The 14,751-nt window shown below is 43.2% G+C and overlaps 1 protein-coding gene across 2 annotated transcripts in view; it reads right to left on the bottom strand.

The window, feature by feature from the left end:
• farp2 (FERM, RhoGEF and pleckstrin domain protein 2) overlaps positions 1–14,751 on the bottom strand; it is a 193,049-nt gene that overhangs the window by 84,136 nt on the left and 94,162 nt on the right. For both annotated transcript variants that reach the window (XM_060835025.1, XM_060835026.1), the window contains exons 10-11: positions 14,155–14,318; positions 11,248–11,316 (exon numbers count right to left, since the gene is read on the bottom strand). In XM_060835025.1, the coding sequence (XP_060691008.1) occupies positions 11,248–11,316; positions 14,155–14,318 (233 nt within the window). The remainder of the gene's footprint in view (positions 1–11,247; positions 11,317–14,154; positions 14,319–14,751) is intronic.

Below are 14,751 nucleotides of genomic sequence, written 5' to 3'. Positions count from 1 at the left end.
TATCCCTGGAGCATCACAGACTGAGGGGTGACCTCTTACAGCTTTATAAAATTGTGAAGGGCAAGGATAAGGTAAATAGACAAGGTCTTTTCCCTGGGTTGGGGGAGTCCAGAACTAGAAGAGATAGGTTTAAGGTGAAAGGATAAAGATTTAAAAGGGACTCGAGGGTCAACTTGTTCACACAAAGGGTGATGCGTGTATGGAATAAGCTGCCACAGGAAGTGAAGGCTGGTGCAATTACAATATTTAAAAGGCATCTGGATGGGTACATGAATAGGAAGGTTTTAGAGGATATGGGCCAAGCACTGGCAAATGGGGTTAGATTAACGTAGGCTATCTGGTTGATATGGACAAGCTGGACCGAAGGGTCTCTTTCCGTGCTGTACATCTCTATGACTCTAACACATTGTCTACAAACACCATCTACAAAATTTGTGTTAATTATTTAGTCACCCTGTCTAAGAGCTTTACAATATCAAGAGCCAATTATAACCCCTAATTGTGAAAGTATACACAAGGGAACACTGCTTCTAACTAGTACTGTGGGTGACAAATAAAGCACTATCTTGAAACTAACAGGATAAAACATCAAACAATAAAACAAGAGACATGTGGGTGACTCAGAATGGAAACTATATCAGATCACCCAAGTCTGAAAAGTCAAAAATAAAGCAGTTGTAATGTTAAAAGATCAAATGGGAATATCTCTCTGGACATTAATGTGATATTAAAGTGTTAGATTGCAAAGCTGAACATTCTAGAACTGGGTGGGGTGACATTCTGTCTCAAATAGAATGCAGGAACTTGGATGACTATTCATTGAAATTCATACTTGATTTAGATACTTCATTTGCTACTACTCTCCCTACTACTGTCAAGTTAAACTCTCATTCAAACCTCAGCTCTTTACATAATCAACCTATTCACATCTATTATTCCCTCTAATTTTCTTAGCAGTTACATGGGCTTCCAGGGCGTGTGTGTAGCAGCAACTTGCGTATTCGGAGGTCAACGTCAACAGTCGCAGAATATCAGAAGGGCTCACACATGCACAGCTTAGACAAAACAGTGGTTATGACACATCTGAAGCAGGTGGAACTTGAACTGGGATCTTCTGGTGTAAAGGAATAAGTTTAATTCTAGATTCTATTTTTTATGGAACTTCACGCCCTCATTGCCAGGTCCAACAGTTGCTGCTAGGTGGCAGCATTGCTTCACGTAGACAGCGAGGCCACAGAAAGACTTTCAGGAATTTTACAATAACTCTGTTTGAACATTTCTGGACATGTGTGGCTTGAACCTGAGCCAGAGGGAGGCAATATCAATATTACAGTGTGTCTCAAAAATACGACTCAGTTTTTAAAAAGATGAAATCTGCCATCATTGCACATGCATGCGCTGATCTGGAAGGGCAATAGGTATTGTCATGACACACAATTACACAAGGGGTCCCAGCATCCCCCTCCTGCCTGTGTTTCAGTGAGGGGCTTAGTTATTTTAATCAACCTGATCAAACATGTTAGAACACACATTCAAGGCAGGTGGGATTTGAACCTGGACCTTCTCGTCCAGCAATAGAGACACTACCGTTGCACCACAAAACCGTTGTAAGAACTCAGCTTATTTTTAAATAGCTGATCACTAAATCACCCTTTTAACTGCATCAATTAACAATAAGTGCCTGTCACCAGGGCAGTGGAACAATAACAAGGAAAAGCAAAGGTGGGAAAACAAGGAAGAGCGCAAGAATCCAGCTCTTTTTATAGTGATTCATCACCAAACCAAACGTTTGAAGAACTCAGTCTTTAAATTTTTTTTCATCGACCAGTTCAGAAAGGTAAGTGCACGCCTCTGGAGCAAGTGGGACTGAAACCTAAGCTTCCTGGTTCACTATCAATACAGAGTCCAATAAGTATCATCTGCCTTTATTCAACTCTGGAGTTCTTCTGCTTCAGCCTTGGCGTAATGCTGCAGCAGTGGTAGCTCTCTCTCCCTGGATCTAGAGGCCTAGGTTCAACTTCCATCTGCTCCAGAGGTGTGCAATACCATCACCAAACAGGTTAATTAGGAAATAGATTCTGTTTGAGCCTTAAAGGGACCTGCATTTCTAACAGAACACCTAAACTTCTTCTGTGAGATCATTATCTTTGGTGCAATTGCAAAAATCCCGAGGAAACGTGGACCAATGGTGATAGTTAGATTACAACAGCAATTAACTTGGACTGGCAGAGGGAAAAGAAGCACGGTGACAAAAACTGGCATCCAATTCAGAAAGTAGTGCTATGGTCTCTCACAGGGAAGGAGACCTTAAGCAATTGCCCAGCTCAGAGTTACAGATCATTTCATTCACTAAGTTGGCAACTTTCCTCCAAATACTCAAACCCAGCCAATCAAAATACTGAACTTATAAAACAAGAAGTAAAGACACTCTCAAACATGCCTTCCAGCCAGTGGCAGAAGCAAAAGCAGGAGTCAAAACAAAATTGCTCTCAGCAAACAAACCTTAAATAACACATTTTATAATGCTAGAAACTGGACAGAAAAGGAGCGGCAAGCCATAAAGTAAAACAGAAAAGCAGAACTTTGATGTACAGGATTGTAATTCAAAAACAAAGATTCTGAACAATGATATTAACCCACTGCAGCAATTGAACTTTTTAAATATTTAATTTGCAAATCAGACCGAAAATGCAATGTGTGAGCATTTCACCAGCCCTCCTCCAGCTGCACTAGTGATATGCAGTAATTAAAGTAGTAATTCTTCTTAACTCATTCACAGGATGTGGGTATCACTAACTTAGCCAGCATTTAAAACATTCCTAAACATGTCAACACTCACATGTACACTCTCTTGTTTGACAGTGAACAAAACAATACTCAGAACATAGGTACAAATTAATACCAACACGATCTACACTTGTGCAAATATCAATCTGTTGAACAATGTTCTTCATAGATCAGATGTCTCCACCTGGTATATGGAGAAACTTGAAGGAGTTCAAAAGTAAGTTACTTGACCTTGTTAGGAAAAGATCAGGAACAATAGGCTCCCTCAAAACTGATAAGTGCAGTGGCAAATGAAAGGAAGGAAATGGTTGGCATCCATATTTTGCCTCAGTATTTACAATAGGAATACAGTTTATACAAGGAATTCCAGAGAAAACAATTGTGAATCAAGATCAAGACCTCAATAATGACATCTTGGTTACAAATTTCAAAGACCAGATAGTTTCAATCGGAGTGTGTTAAGGAAATCAGGCAAAACATCACAGAAGTCCCAACTATAATCTCCCAAGGTGCTCAATGCAGAAGCTGTTCCTTTAAATTGGAAAAGTGCATATCACTGTCCTATTTAAATGAAATTATGACCACAGTTGCCAAATCACAGGTGTCTGATTAAAAATAAAAATAAAGGCACTTCAATAATTTCCAATTGATCAGAGTTAGAATGTGGACGGCACGGTGGCACAGTGATTAGCACTGCTGCCTCACAGTGCCAGAGACCCGGGTTCAATTCCCGTCTCAGGCGACTCCCCATGTCTGCGTGGGTTTCCTCTGGGTGGGTTTCTTCCCACAGTCCAAAGATGTGCGGGTCATGCTAAATTGCCCATAGTGTTAGGGGAGGGGTAAAAATAGGGGTATGGGTGGGTTGCGCTTTGGCGGGTGGGTGTGGGCTTGTTGGGCCAAAGGGCCTGTTTCCACACTGTAAGTAATCTAATCTAATGGATTTGTTAAAGACAGGTCTTGCTTAAGTAGTCCAATAATTCTTAGATGTATGTGGAAGACAGGAGAGAATGGATAACTTGTGGAAGATATTTGATAAAATCATAAAAGATTGTCAGCTAAAACGGAAGTCCATGGAACTGAAAGCAAATTAACATTGTTGGAAACTAACTAGGTAACGCAGAAGGATAATAAGCATATATTCTAATTAGTAAGCTTGTGTTGAAACCTCAACTATTCGCCACACTTATTGATGACTTAAATGGTGGCATGGACAGCCTTATATCCAATTTTGTTGCCGCCACAAAGCTAGATGGCATAACATTCCTAATGTTAATAGAAAGACAATTGTGAAAATTTAAGCATAGAGACTTCAATTGGTGACAGATTATGAGGTCACCCAGTGTGGGCTAGAAAGGATAGAATAGAGTCCTGTCTAAATGATGAAAAGCCAGAAATAGTGCAAGTCCAAAGAGTCTTATGGAGATGTGAATCATTCAAATGTTTCAGACAGGTAGGGAAAGTTATTAAAGTGACGAGTGGAATGCTATATCATTAGGACTAGGAGGAGAAAGTGAGGACTGCAGATGCTGGAGATCAGAGCTGAAAATGTGTTGCTGGAAGAGCGCAGCAGGTCAGGCAGCATCCAAGAAACAGGAGATTCGATGTTTCGGGCATAAGCCCTTCTTCAGGAATGAGGAAAGTGTCCCCAGCAGGCTAAGATAAAAGGTAGGGAGGAGGGACTTGGGGGGGTGATGCGATAGGTGGAAGGAGGTCAAGGTGAGTGTGATAGGCCGGAGTGGGGTGGGGGCAGAGAGGTCAGGAAGAAGATTGCAGGTTAGGAAGGTGGTGCTGAGTTTGAGGGATTTGACTGAGACAAGGTGGGGGGAGGGGAAATGAGGAAACTGGAGAAATCTGAGTTCATCCCTTGTGGTTGGAGGGTTCCCAGGCGGAAGATGAGGCGCTCTTCCTCCAACCGTCGTGTTGTTATGGTCTGGCGATGGAGGAGTCCAAGGACCTGCATGTCCGTGGTGGAGTGGGAGGGGGAGTTAAAGTGTTGAGCCACGGGGTGGTTGGGTTGGTTGGTTGGTCCGGGTGTTCCAGAGGTGTTCTCTGAAACGTTCCGCAAGTAGGAGGCCTGTCTCCCTAATATAGAGGAGGCCACATCGGATGCAGCGGATGCAATAGATGGTGTGTGTGGAGGTGCAGGTGAATTTGTGGCGGATATGGAAGGATCCCTTGGGGCCTTGGAGAGAAGTAAGGGAGGAGGTTTGGGCACAAGTTTTGCATTTCTTGCAGTTGCAGGGGAAGGTGCCGGGAGTGGACCTGACGAGGGAGTCACAGAGGGAGTGGTCTTTTCGGAACGCTGATAGGGGAGGGGAGGGAAATATATCCCTGGTGGTGGGGTCTGTTTGGAGATGTCGGACATGACGGCGGATGATACGCTGTATATGGAGGTTGGTGGGGTGGTAGGTGAGAACCAGTGGGGTTCTGTCTTGGTGACAATTAGAGGGGCAGGGCTCAAGGGCGGAGGAGCGGGAAGTGGAGGAGATGCGGTGGAAGGCATCGTCGATCACGTCAGGGGGGAATCTGCGGTCCTTGAAGAAGGAGGCCATCTGGGCTGTAGGGTATTGGAACTGGTCCTCCTGGGAGCAAATGCGGCAGAGACAAAGGAATTGGACATCCAGTCCCTGTACACCTCCATCCCATATCACGAAGGACTCAAAGCCCTCCGCTTCTTCCTTTCCCCCCGTACCAACCACTACCCTTCCACTGACACCCTCCTTCGACTGACTGAACTGGTCCTCACCCTGAATAACTCCCACTTCCTCCAAACCAAAGGATTTGCCATGGGCACCCGCATGGGCCCCAGCTATGCCTGCCTCTTCGCAGGATATGTGGAACAGTCCATCTTCCGCATCTACATTGGCACCACCCCCCACCTTTTCCTCCGCTACATCGATGACTGTATCGTCGCTGCCTCGTGCTCCCACGAGGAGGTTGAACAGTTCATCCACTTTACCAACACCTTCCACCCCGACCTCAAATTCACCTGAACCGTCTCAGACTCCTCCCTCCCCTTCCTAGACCTTTCCATTTCTATCTCGGGCGACCGAATCAACACGGACATCTATTATAAACCGACTGACTCCTACAGCTACCTAGACTACACCTCCTCTCACCCTGCCCCCTGTAAAAACGCCATCCCATATTCCCAATTCCTTCGTCTCCGCCGCTTCTGCTCCCAGGAGGACCAGTTCCAATACCGTACAGCCCAGATGGCCTCCTTCTTCAAGGACCGCAGACTCCCCCCCAGATGTGGTCGACGATGCCCTCCACTGCATCTCCTCCACTTCCCGCTCCTCTGCCCTTGAGCCCCACCCCTCCAACTGCCACCAAGACAGAACCCCACTGGTTCTCACCTACCACCCCACCAACCTCCATATACAGCATATCATCCTTTGTCATTTCCGCCACCTCCAAACAGACCCCACCACCAGGGATATGTTTCCCTCCCCTCCCCTATCAGCATTCCGAAAAGACCACTCCCTCCGTGACTCCATCGTCAGGTCCACACCCCCACCAACCCAACCGCCACTCCCGGCACCTTTCCCTGCAACTGCAAGAAATGCAAAACTTGCGCCCAAACCTCCTCCCTTACTTCTCTCCAAGGCCCCAAGGGATCCTTCCATATCCGCCACAAATTCACCTGCACCTCCACACACATCATCTATTGCATCCGCTGCATCCGATGTGGCCTCCTCTATATTGAGGAGACAGGCCGCCTACTTGCGGAATGCTTCAGAGAACACCTCTGGGACACCCAGACCAACCAACCCAACCACCCCATGGCTCAACACTTTAACTCCCCCTCCCACTCCACCAAGGACATGCAGGTCCTTGGACTCCTCCATCGCCAGACCATAACAACACGACGGTTGGAGGAAGAGCGCCTCATCTTCCGCCTGGGAACCCTCCAACCACAAGGGATGAACTCCGATTTCTCCAGTTTCCTCATTTCCCCTCCCCCCACCTTGTCTCAGTCAAATCCCTCAAACTCAGCACCGCCTTCCTAACCTGCAATCTTCTTCCTGACCTCTCCGCCCCCACCCCACTCCGGCCTATCACACTCACCTTGACCTCCTTCCATCTATTGCATCACCCCCCCCCAAGTCCCTCCTCCCTACCTTTAATCTTAGCCCGCTGGACACACTTTCCTCATTCCTGAAGAAGGGCTTATGCCCAAAACGTCGAATCTCCTGTACCTTGGATGCTGCCTATCTTTAGGACTAGAAGAGAGGATTGAAATTACACTATGGCAATACATAGCTTTAGTTAGTCCACACCTGTAACAGTATTACATTGTAAGCACATACTGGGGGAAAGATATACTGGCCTTTGATGCAGTACAGCATACATTTACCATAATAATGCCTGGACACCAAGATTCAAATCAGGTGAGATTATATGAAATAAGGTTGTATTTGTTGGAATTATGTGAAGGGAAGATTCCATCAAAATGTCCATGGCATCATCTCTTGTATAGTCTCAAAGGGTTAATGGCCTAGTCTGATACCCATGTTGTATGTGAAAGGAAATTCTTACAAGCTGGAGGTCTATCAAAAACATTTCTGTTCCAGGCGACATTGGAAAATTGGACTGTACCCTGGCAGGAGGTCAGAATCTCCAGAAATGCGATCTTAATTAAAAAAACTGTTGCAAAGTATATGAGAAAAGCAAGAGCAGGCTCAGGTGAGGGGACAGACCATATTGTACTATTTCCTCCCATTTCAAACTTCAGACTGTTTATCAAATCTTTCATTCCAGAAAGTCAACATTTTTAATCTGCGCATTTTATGTAACTGTCACAGTATGCAAGAAATATGAATTTCATTCTTATTAAAAATAGCTCAAATTTGTTTCTTGCTGGTCTAATTACTAAAAAGACCACCCTTCATGGGTCAACATTCTGCAATTATCAAATATCAAGGTTGGAACAATAGCATCAGGTCTGCAACAGCTTGAGTTGAAGGCTAAACACCTTTTCAAAGGCAACCAATGATGAACAAGTTGGCCTTGTCAATGTCATCAGTATCTCAAGAGCTTGGGGCAGTATAGTGGCTCAGTGGTTAGCACTATTTCCACACAGTGCTAGGGGCCCAGGTTCAACTCCAGCCTCGAGAGACTGCCTGCGTACAGTTTGCACATTCGCCACATGTCGGCAAGGGTTTCCTCTGGGTGTTCTAGTTTCCAAAGATGTGCAGGATAGGTAGATGGGCCAACTAAATTGTCCCAATGTCCAGAGACGTGCAGGCTAGAGGGTCAGCCATGGTAAATATGGGGATATGGGGAAAGGATAGAGGCTAAGTCTGGGTGTTATGCTCTTCGGAGAGTTTGTGCACTCAATGAGCCAAATGGCTTCTTTCCACACTGCAGGAATTCTACGATTGCCAGGCCGCTACTGTGAACACTCCACCCCATCCTGGAAAATAGCATGGTCAAGAAACGTAGAGTAGGAAAATCTTCGATTTGAATCAGGGATCAACTACTATTGTCTCAGAGTTTACTGCAGGACAATCCAAACCAAGCAAGCTCGATGTTTACTCGGACGATACATGACCTGATGTAGAACTGGCAGAGACAGGTCTTTCACTTTGTGCATTTGCCCATCTCTCTCTGTTCACTTGTGTGGTTCTGCCCTTTCTCTTTCCCAGTGTCCGCATGCATGTCTGTGTATGTACAGTTTCTCATACAGACTTTATGAGACCAGATCTTTACAATTTGCTGGAACATTGATCAAGCAAACAAAATGTTATCATGGAACTCATCTCAATGCAAGCAAACAGCTAATGAAGAATTCAACGTTTTTCTCAAAGTAAATCTAGATTTGCAGCCTTGTACTATTTTAATGTTGAGGGAAAAGCCTAATTGGATTGAGATGCTGCCTGCAAATTCCACTTTAAAGCTCTGAAGCAAAGAACCCACAGTTCATACTGGGGCCATGAATGAGACAAGAATATTATGAACATGAGAATCCAGCATGTGATATCTGCAATTTCAGCTAATTGGTAAGAAACAACTGCAGGGCTTCATTTCAAGGAATAAGCTTTTCTATTCTACCACTTATTACTGGCAGCCAGCTTATTACTGGCACACAGTGTGGAGGAAAAGGTCGACCACCAGCACTCTTGTGAATGCTGTCAGACTGAACAAATGAGAAAAATAATTTTAATATGAGCCAGGAAATGTATATAATTGTCATACTTCACTTGGTGTCAAATATTCAAATTTTACAGTCACGCTTAACAGATATACAATTGGAGATGCACCTTTAGTTCATTACCCTATATGGAAAGATTGACAAAATCAAAGTACAGACAAAATACTGGGTATTCACAAACAGACTAGTAAAAGCGCATTTGTAACAGGACAATTAATGCAAACTGTTCATGCTGTTTAATACTAACCCTACATCAGTTCTTAAGCATAACCGCCCTCCTTCACTGGCATCAGTTGCACTCCAAGCTAAAAAGAATGAGTATATATGCTCAAAACTGTAAACTCCCTATCATTCTTGCTTCAAATAATGTAAACTGTGTAAGCAAATTCACTCAAACACTGGAGAAAAGAAGGAATAGGCATTTTTAATGTAATAATAGTTTATAATGTTGATGGAAGAAAATGACTTAAGGAAGAGCATTGAACAAGAAGCTGAAAGTACAAAATTTAAAAGCTGACAGCAGTATTAGAAAACAATAAATAGCCCTCTCTAAACAAGTAATGAACAGGGACTTAGTCCTAAACAAGATTTATGATACAGCACATTTGCAAAGTAACTGTAGATTGCTAAGAAGGAATAGCTGAAAATGTGTTGCTGGTTAAAGCGCAGCAGCTCAGGCAACATCCAAGGAACAGGGAATTCGACGTTTCGGGCAAAAAGCCTTCATCAGGAATTTCCTGTTCCTTGGATGCTGCCTGACCTGCTGCGCTTTAACCAGCAACACATTTTCAGCTCTGATCTCCAGCATCTGCAGACCTCACTTTTTACAAGAAGGAATAGCCCAGCTTCCAAAATAGGAGTTAAGAACTGGTTGAAAAGTAAGGGATAGACAGATTGTGGTAAGTAAATACAATAACTAGACTTGGAACCTAGTAAGCACGGTCTTTCTTCACTGCAGACTTGTGATCTTTGTGAAACAAGGGGCCTGATGAAAACAGTTAAGCCAAAGTTAAAAATTTGACTTAAAGTCTTATCAAGTGTCAGTAGATTAGATTAGATTCCCTACAGTGTGGAAACAGGGCCTTCAGCCAAACACACCACACCAACCCTCCATCCAGACCCATTTCCCGACATTTACCCCTGACTAATGCACCTATCACTATAGGCAATTTAGCATAGCCAATTCACCTGAATTGCAGATCTTTTGGGATGTAGGAGAAAACCGGGGCACCTGGAGGAAACCCACACAGGCATGGGGATAATGTGCAAACTCCACAGAGACAGTTGTCCGAGGCAGAAATCGAACCTGGGTCCCTGGCGCTCTGAGGCAGCAGTGCTAACCACTGAGCCACAACGTCGCCCTAGTATTTAGACGTTAGATGAACATGATGGGGGCAGCTGAAATCTAACATGGACTGTGTGTGTTTCAGTACATGGATTAAGTATGCTGGATGCAAGTTTGTTTGCTGAACTGGAAGGTTAGTTTTCAGACATTTTGTCACCATACTGGGTCACATCAGTAGTGAGCCTCTGGTGAAGCACTGATGTTAGTGACCCACTTTTTATTTATGTGCTTAGGTTTCCTTGGGTGGGTGATTACCCAGTATGGTGACAAAATGTCTGAAAACTAACCTTCCAGTTTAGCAAACAAACTTGCATCCAGAACCTCAACCTGAGCTACAAATCTGATTAAATATGCTGTTGAAGAGATGACAACAAGTGGATGCGCCCGGTCTTGGTGATCACTGGTGACATCGCTTGTTTGCAGCGCGCTAACATGACTTGGATGTGGAGGAAAAGCAAAGCTGTCCAACTACCCTGACTGCAACAAACTAGATCATGGCAGATCACCATCACAGAACATACCAAAACAAAAAGACAAGTAGAACGACTGGGAAGTAATTTTTCCCCAATCTTTCACAGCGTGTGAGCAGCTCTGTTGCCTATGCCCTGGAGAAGGTAAGATTATTCCTCATCACAAGGGTATCTAATCAGTGGGAATAGCAAGAAAATTGAAGGAATCTACAAGGGCTGTAATCAATACAGAAGATTGGCTGAGGTAATAAGACAAATGATAAGAGGGGCACTCTGAACGAGAACGGCTTTTGACATACAATTTGCACGAACATCAACCCAAGTACTATTAATAATAATGTCTATGCACATCTTTACCACATTCTTAACAAATAACTAAGTAAACATTTAAAATGTAACTAGGCATTAATAGACTTATCTCCGAGATTACATGGAAGACTGACAAGTAATAAATCAATGTAAAGCTTTCAAATATACATTCAAAATACCTTTGATAAGGAGTAGTCTTAATCATACTCTCTCGCATGTAGTCAACAAGTTGCTTCTGTGTCCTTCCACTGTGGAGGAAAACACACAATATTAACCATGATACATTCAATACCACTCATTTCACAAGAATACTGGCTCAGCACACAGATAGTCATAGACTCTCAGACATACAGCACAGAAATAGACCCTTCCATCCAACTCGTCCAACTCTACATTAATCTAGTCCCATTTGCCCAGATCCACCTAAACTCTTCTTATTCATGTACACATCCAGATGATTTTCAAGTGCTGTAATTGCACCAGTCTCCATTAGGGAGAAGGCCTGGTCTATTTATAAAATCATGAGGGGCATGGATAGGATGAGTCCACCCAACAGCCTCCAAAAGGTCCCGAGAAGACAGACCCATCCTATTCAGCCTTTCCCTATAACTCAAACTCTCCAACCCTGCCAACATCCTTATAAATCTTTTCTGAACCCTTTCAAGTTTCACAACATCTTTCCAATAGGAAGGAGACCTGAACTGTATTTGATATTCCAAAAGTAGATTAATGAATGTCCTGCAGAGCCACAACATGACCTCTCAACTCCTGTACTCAATACTCTGTACAATAAAGGAAAGCATACTAAACGCCTTTTTCACTATCCTATTTATCCGCCACTCCACTGTCAAGGAGCTATGAACCTGCACTCCAAGGTCTCTTTGTTCAGCAACACTCCCTAGGACATTACCATTAAGTGTATAGGTCATGTCCTGATTTGTCTTTCCAAATGGCTGCACCTCACATTTTTCTAAATTAAACTCCATCTGCCACTACTAGGCTCACTGGCCCATCTCATCAAGATCCCACTGCACTCTCAGGTAACTATCGCCACTGTCCACTACACCTCCAATTTTGGGGTCATCCTCAAACTTACTAACCATACCTCCTGATAGTTGAAAACACTGCCATGAATGGCCAGGATGTGACTTGAGTGACAAAGCAGTGATCATGCATACACTTCTATTCAGAAAAAGGGCCTGCTGATAGCAGGCAATCGAAAAGCTTCGCATAGTCAGCTAGGAGAGATCACATTCAGAGTGAGACACATGCCATGGAAGCATATAGTTCTGGAAATTTGAAGGCAAATGTGAGAATTCTTACAGTTTCTGACTTATGAGTGTCCAGGTTCTGTACTTATGATCCTGACACAGAAAACGTCATTGTAGATTAAAGCAACGAAAGTTCCTGTGAAATCTGCATACAATATTTAGATGTAACATTCACAATAATTTCTCTCATTTTTTGGTTCCATTGGATCAATTTTCTTGAAAAACAAGTGAAAACGTTCTGCATCAATGACCCTTCCTTTCTTGTTGGATAATTATTTAAAATAGGCCTCTTTTGATGTGAACAGTAGATGGGGAGAAATTAGGAAGGTCAGTCAGGATTAAGACATTTATCAAAGAGTAAGGAGATGGGAAGAGGATGAGAAACTATTTTTATGCTGTGAATGAATGCAACTTGCAGTGTTCTAACTGAAAGGGTGGGTGACAACAAATTCAACATTAACCTTTAAAAGGGAATTAAATGCATGCTTGAAAAGCAAACATTTGCAGGGTTATTCTGAACAAAGGTCAATTCTGCTTCTCTTTCATCTGATGCTACTTGACCTGCTCAGTATTGCCAGTATTTCGTGCTTTGATTAACCAGTAAATTTAAATTTAGTAGTTTTGATGACATGATTTGGTAACACTTTCTGCTTCAAGCATGGTCCTCAAATTCCAAGGTTATATATTAGGTGTAGAATAGAGTTACAGAATCAAAATAGTGTAACTTTAACTGCAGGAGAACATCTTTGTGTGGTCTAAAAAATTGCTATTTGAGTGCCAGCTATTTTATACTGGGCCAATGTCACCTCGACAATGTCCTAATTAATTTGGCTAATGCACTTAAATGTTTGTCGTTGTCAGTATTCATGGAATGTTGCATGATGCAGAGATAGCATATCTTGTATAAGCTGTTAAACTTACACCAACTCATCTGTCTTCTCAGATGGGTGGGATGAAATCATCTAATGCTATTCAGAAAAGGCATTCCCTGTTTTCAGGCCAATATCTCCCCTGTAACCAATATCACTATTACCCAGCAATTAAACACATTGCCACCTATGGAGTCTTATTGTGCACATAGGGGCAGCATGGTGGCACAGTGGTTAGCATTGCTGCCTCTCAGCGCCAGGATCCTGGCTTCGATTCTACTCTCGGGCCACTATCTGTGTGAAGTTTGTACGTTCGCCCCATGTTTATGTGGGTTTCCTTCAGATGCTCCATTTTCCTTCCACAATCCGAAGATGTGCAGGTTAGGTGGATTGGCCAAGCTAAGTTGTCATCGGTGTCCAGGGAAGTACAGGCTAGATGGATTGGCCATGGGTAATGCAGGGTTACAGGGATAGGGTATGATGTGGGTGTGGGTGGGATGGCCTTCGGAAGGTCAGTATTAATTCGATTGGCTGAGTGGCCCGTTTCCGTATTGCAGAAATAGGGACTAAGAGAATTTTTCCATTTTGCAACCAAGATATGTCAAAAGAATTGAACTGGTCTTGAGCAATTTTGAAGAGACTGATGGCCTCAAAAACATGATCGGTCTATACGTTGCCATTATTTGTTAGAATCACATTCTGAAGTAAGGGTTACATCAATCCCACTGTACCACTGGGCTACATCAAATGATTGCCATTGGTTTTTCATACATTTTAGGATTCAATGTGACCGAAATATGAATTGTGGCAGAACCTGCCTGATACCATTATATGTTAGCAGCACATTGACCAATAGTTTTCACTTTTAAATAGTTAAATGAATAGTTAAGCTGCAACCCAGCAAACGGTCATTTCTTTATGCCAATTAAATGTAATTAACATCTACCTGTATCTGAAGGAGGAGCCCCTGCTGAATAGAACTGGCTTGGTCTTTGGTTTGGGTTGGTCCATGAGTCTGAAAAAGCTGTGGTACTCAACACAGTTCTTCCAGAAGATCTTACACAGGTCACGATCAGCCAGCAGGAACTCCAAAGTATCCTGGTATGAATCCTGCAATCACAGAATCACAAATCATGTTTAAAATGGCTCATGAAAGAGCTACCCAGCTACTGCCATTCTCCAGTCCTAACTCTATAGCGCTCAAAATTCATCCCTTTCACAAATATACATCCAGCTGTCTTTTGGAACCTCTTACTGAGTCCACCTCCACCACTCTCCCAAGTAGCACGTTCCAAATCCTAACAATTCGGAGTACAGACATTTCTCCTCATCTCACTCCTTTCCCTCTTGCTACGAAGCTTGAAATTGTGACGCCTAGACACTGATATACTAGTGGAAACAATATCTCTCTTTAAAATTGCTCATAAAATTTTGAATACCTTAATAAGATCACCCATCAGTCTTAAGTTACTTTTCTTTCTTACTTACCACTCTTTCTGCTTAACTTCCATTCCTAATCTTTGCTGCACTTTCCCAAAACCCC

The sequence above is a fragment of the Hemiscyllium ocellatum genome, chromosome 13, assembly GCF_020745735.1.
Source record: "Hemiscyllium ocellatum isolate sHemOce1 chromosome 13, sHemOce1.pat.X.cur, whole genome shotgun sequence".
Lineage (NCBI taxonomy): Eukaryota > Metazoa > Chordata > Chondrichthyes > Orectolobiformes > Hemiscylliidae > Hemiscyllium > Hemiscyllium ocellatum.
Note: the sequence above shows the minus strand (reverse complement) of the source record. Positions and strands in the feature narration are given on the sequence as shown.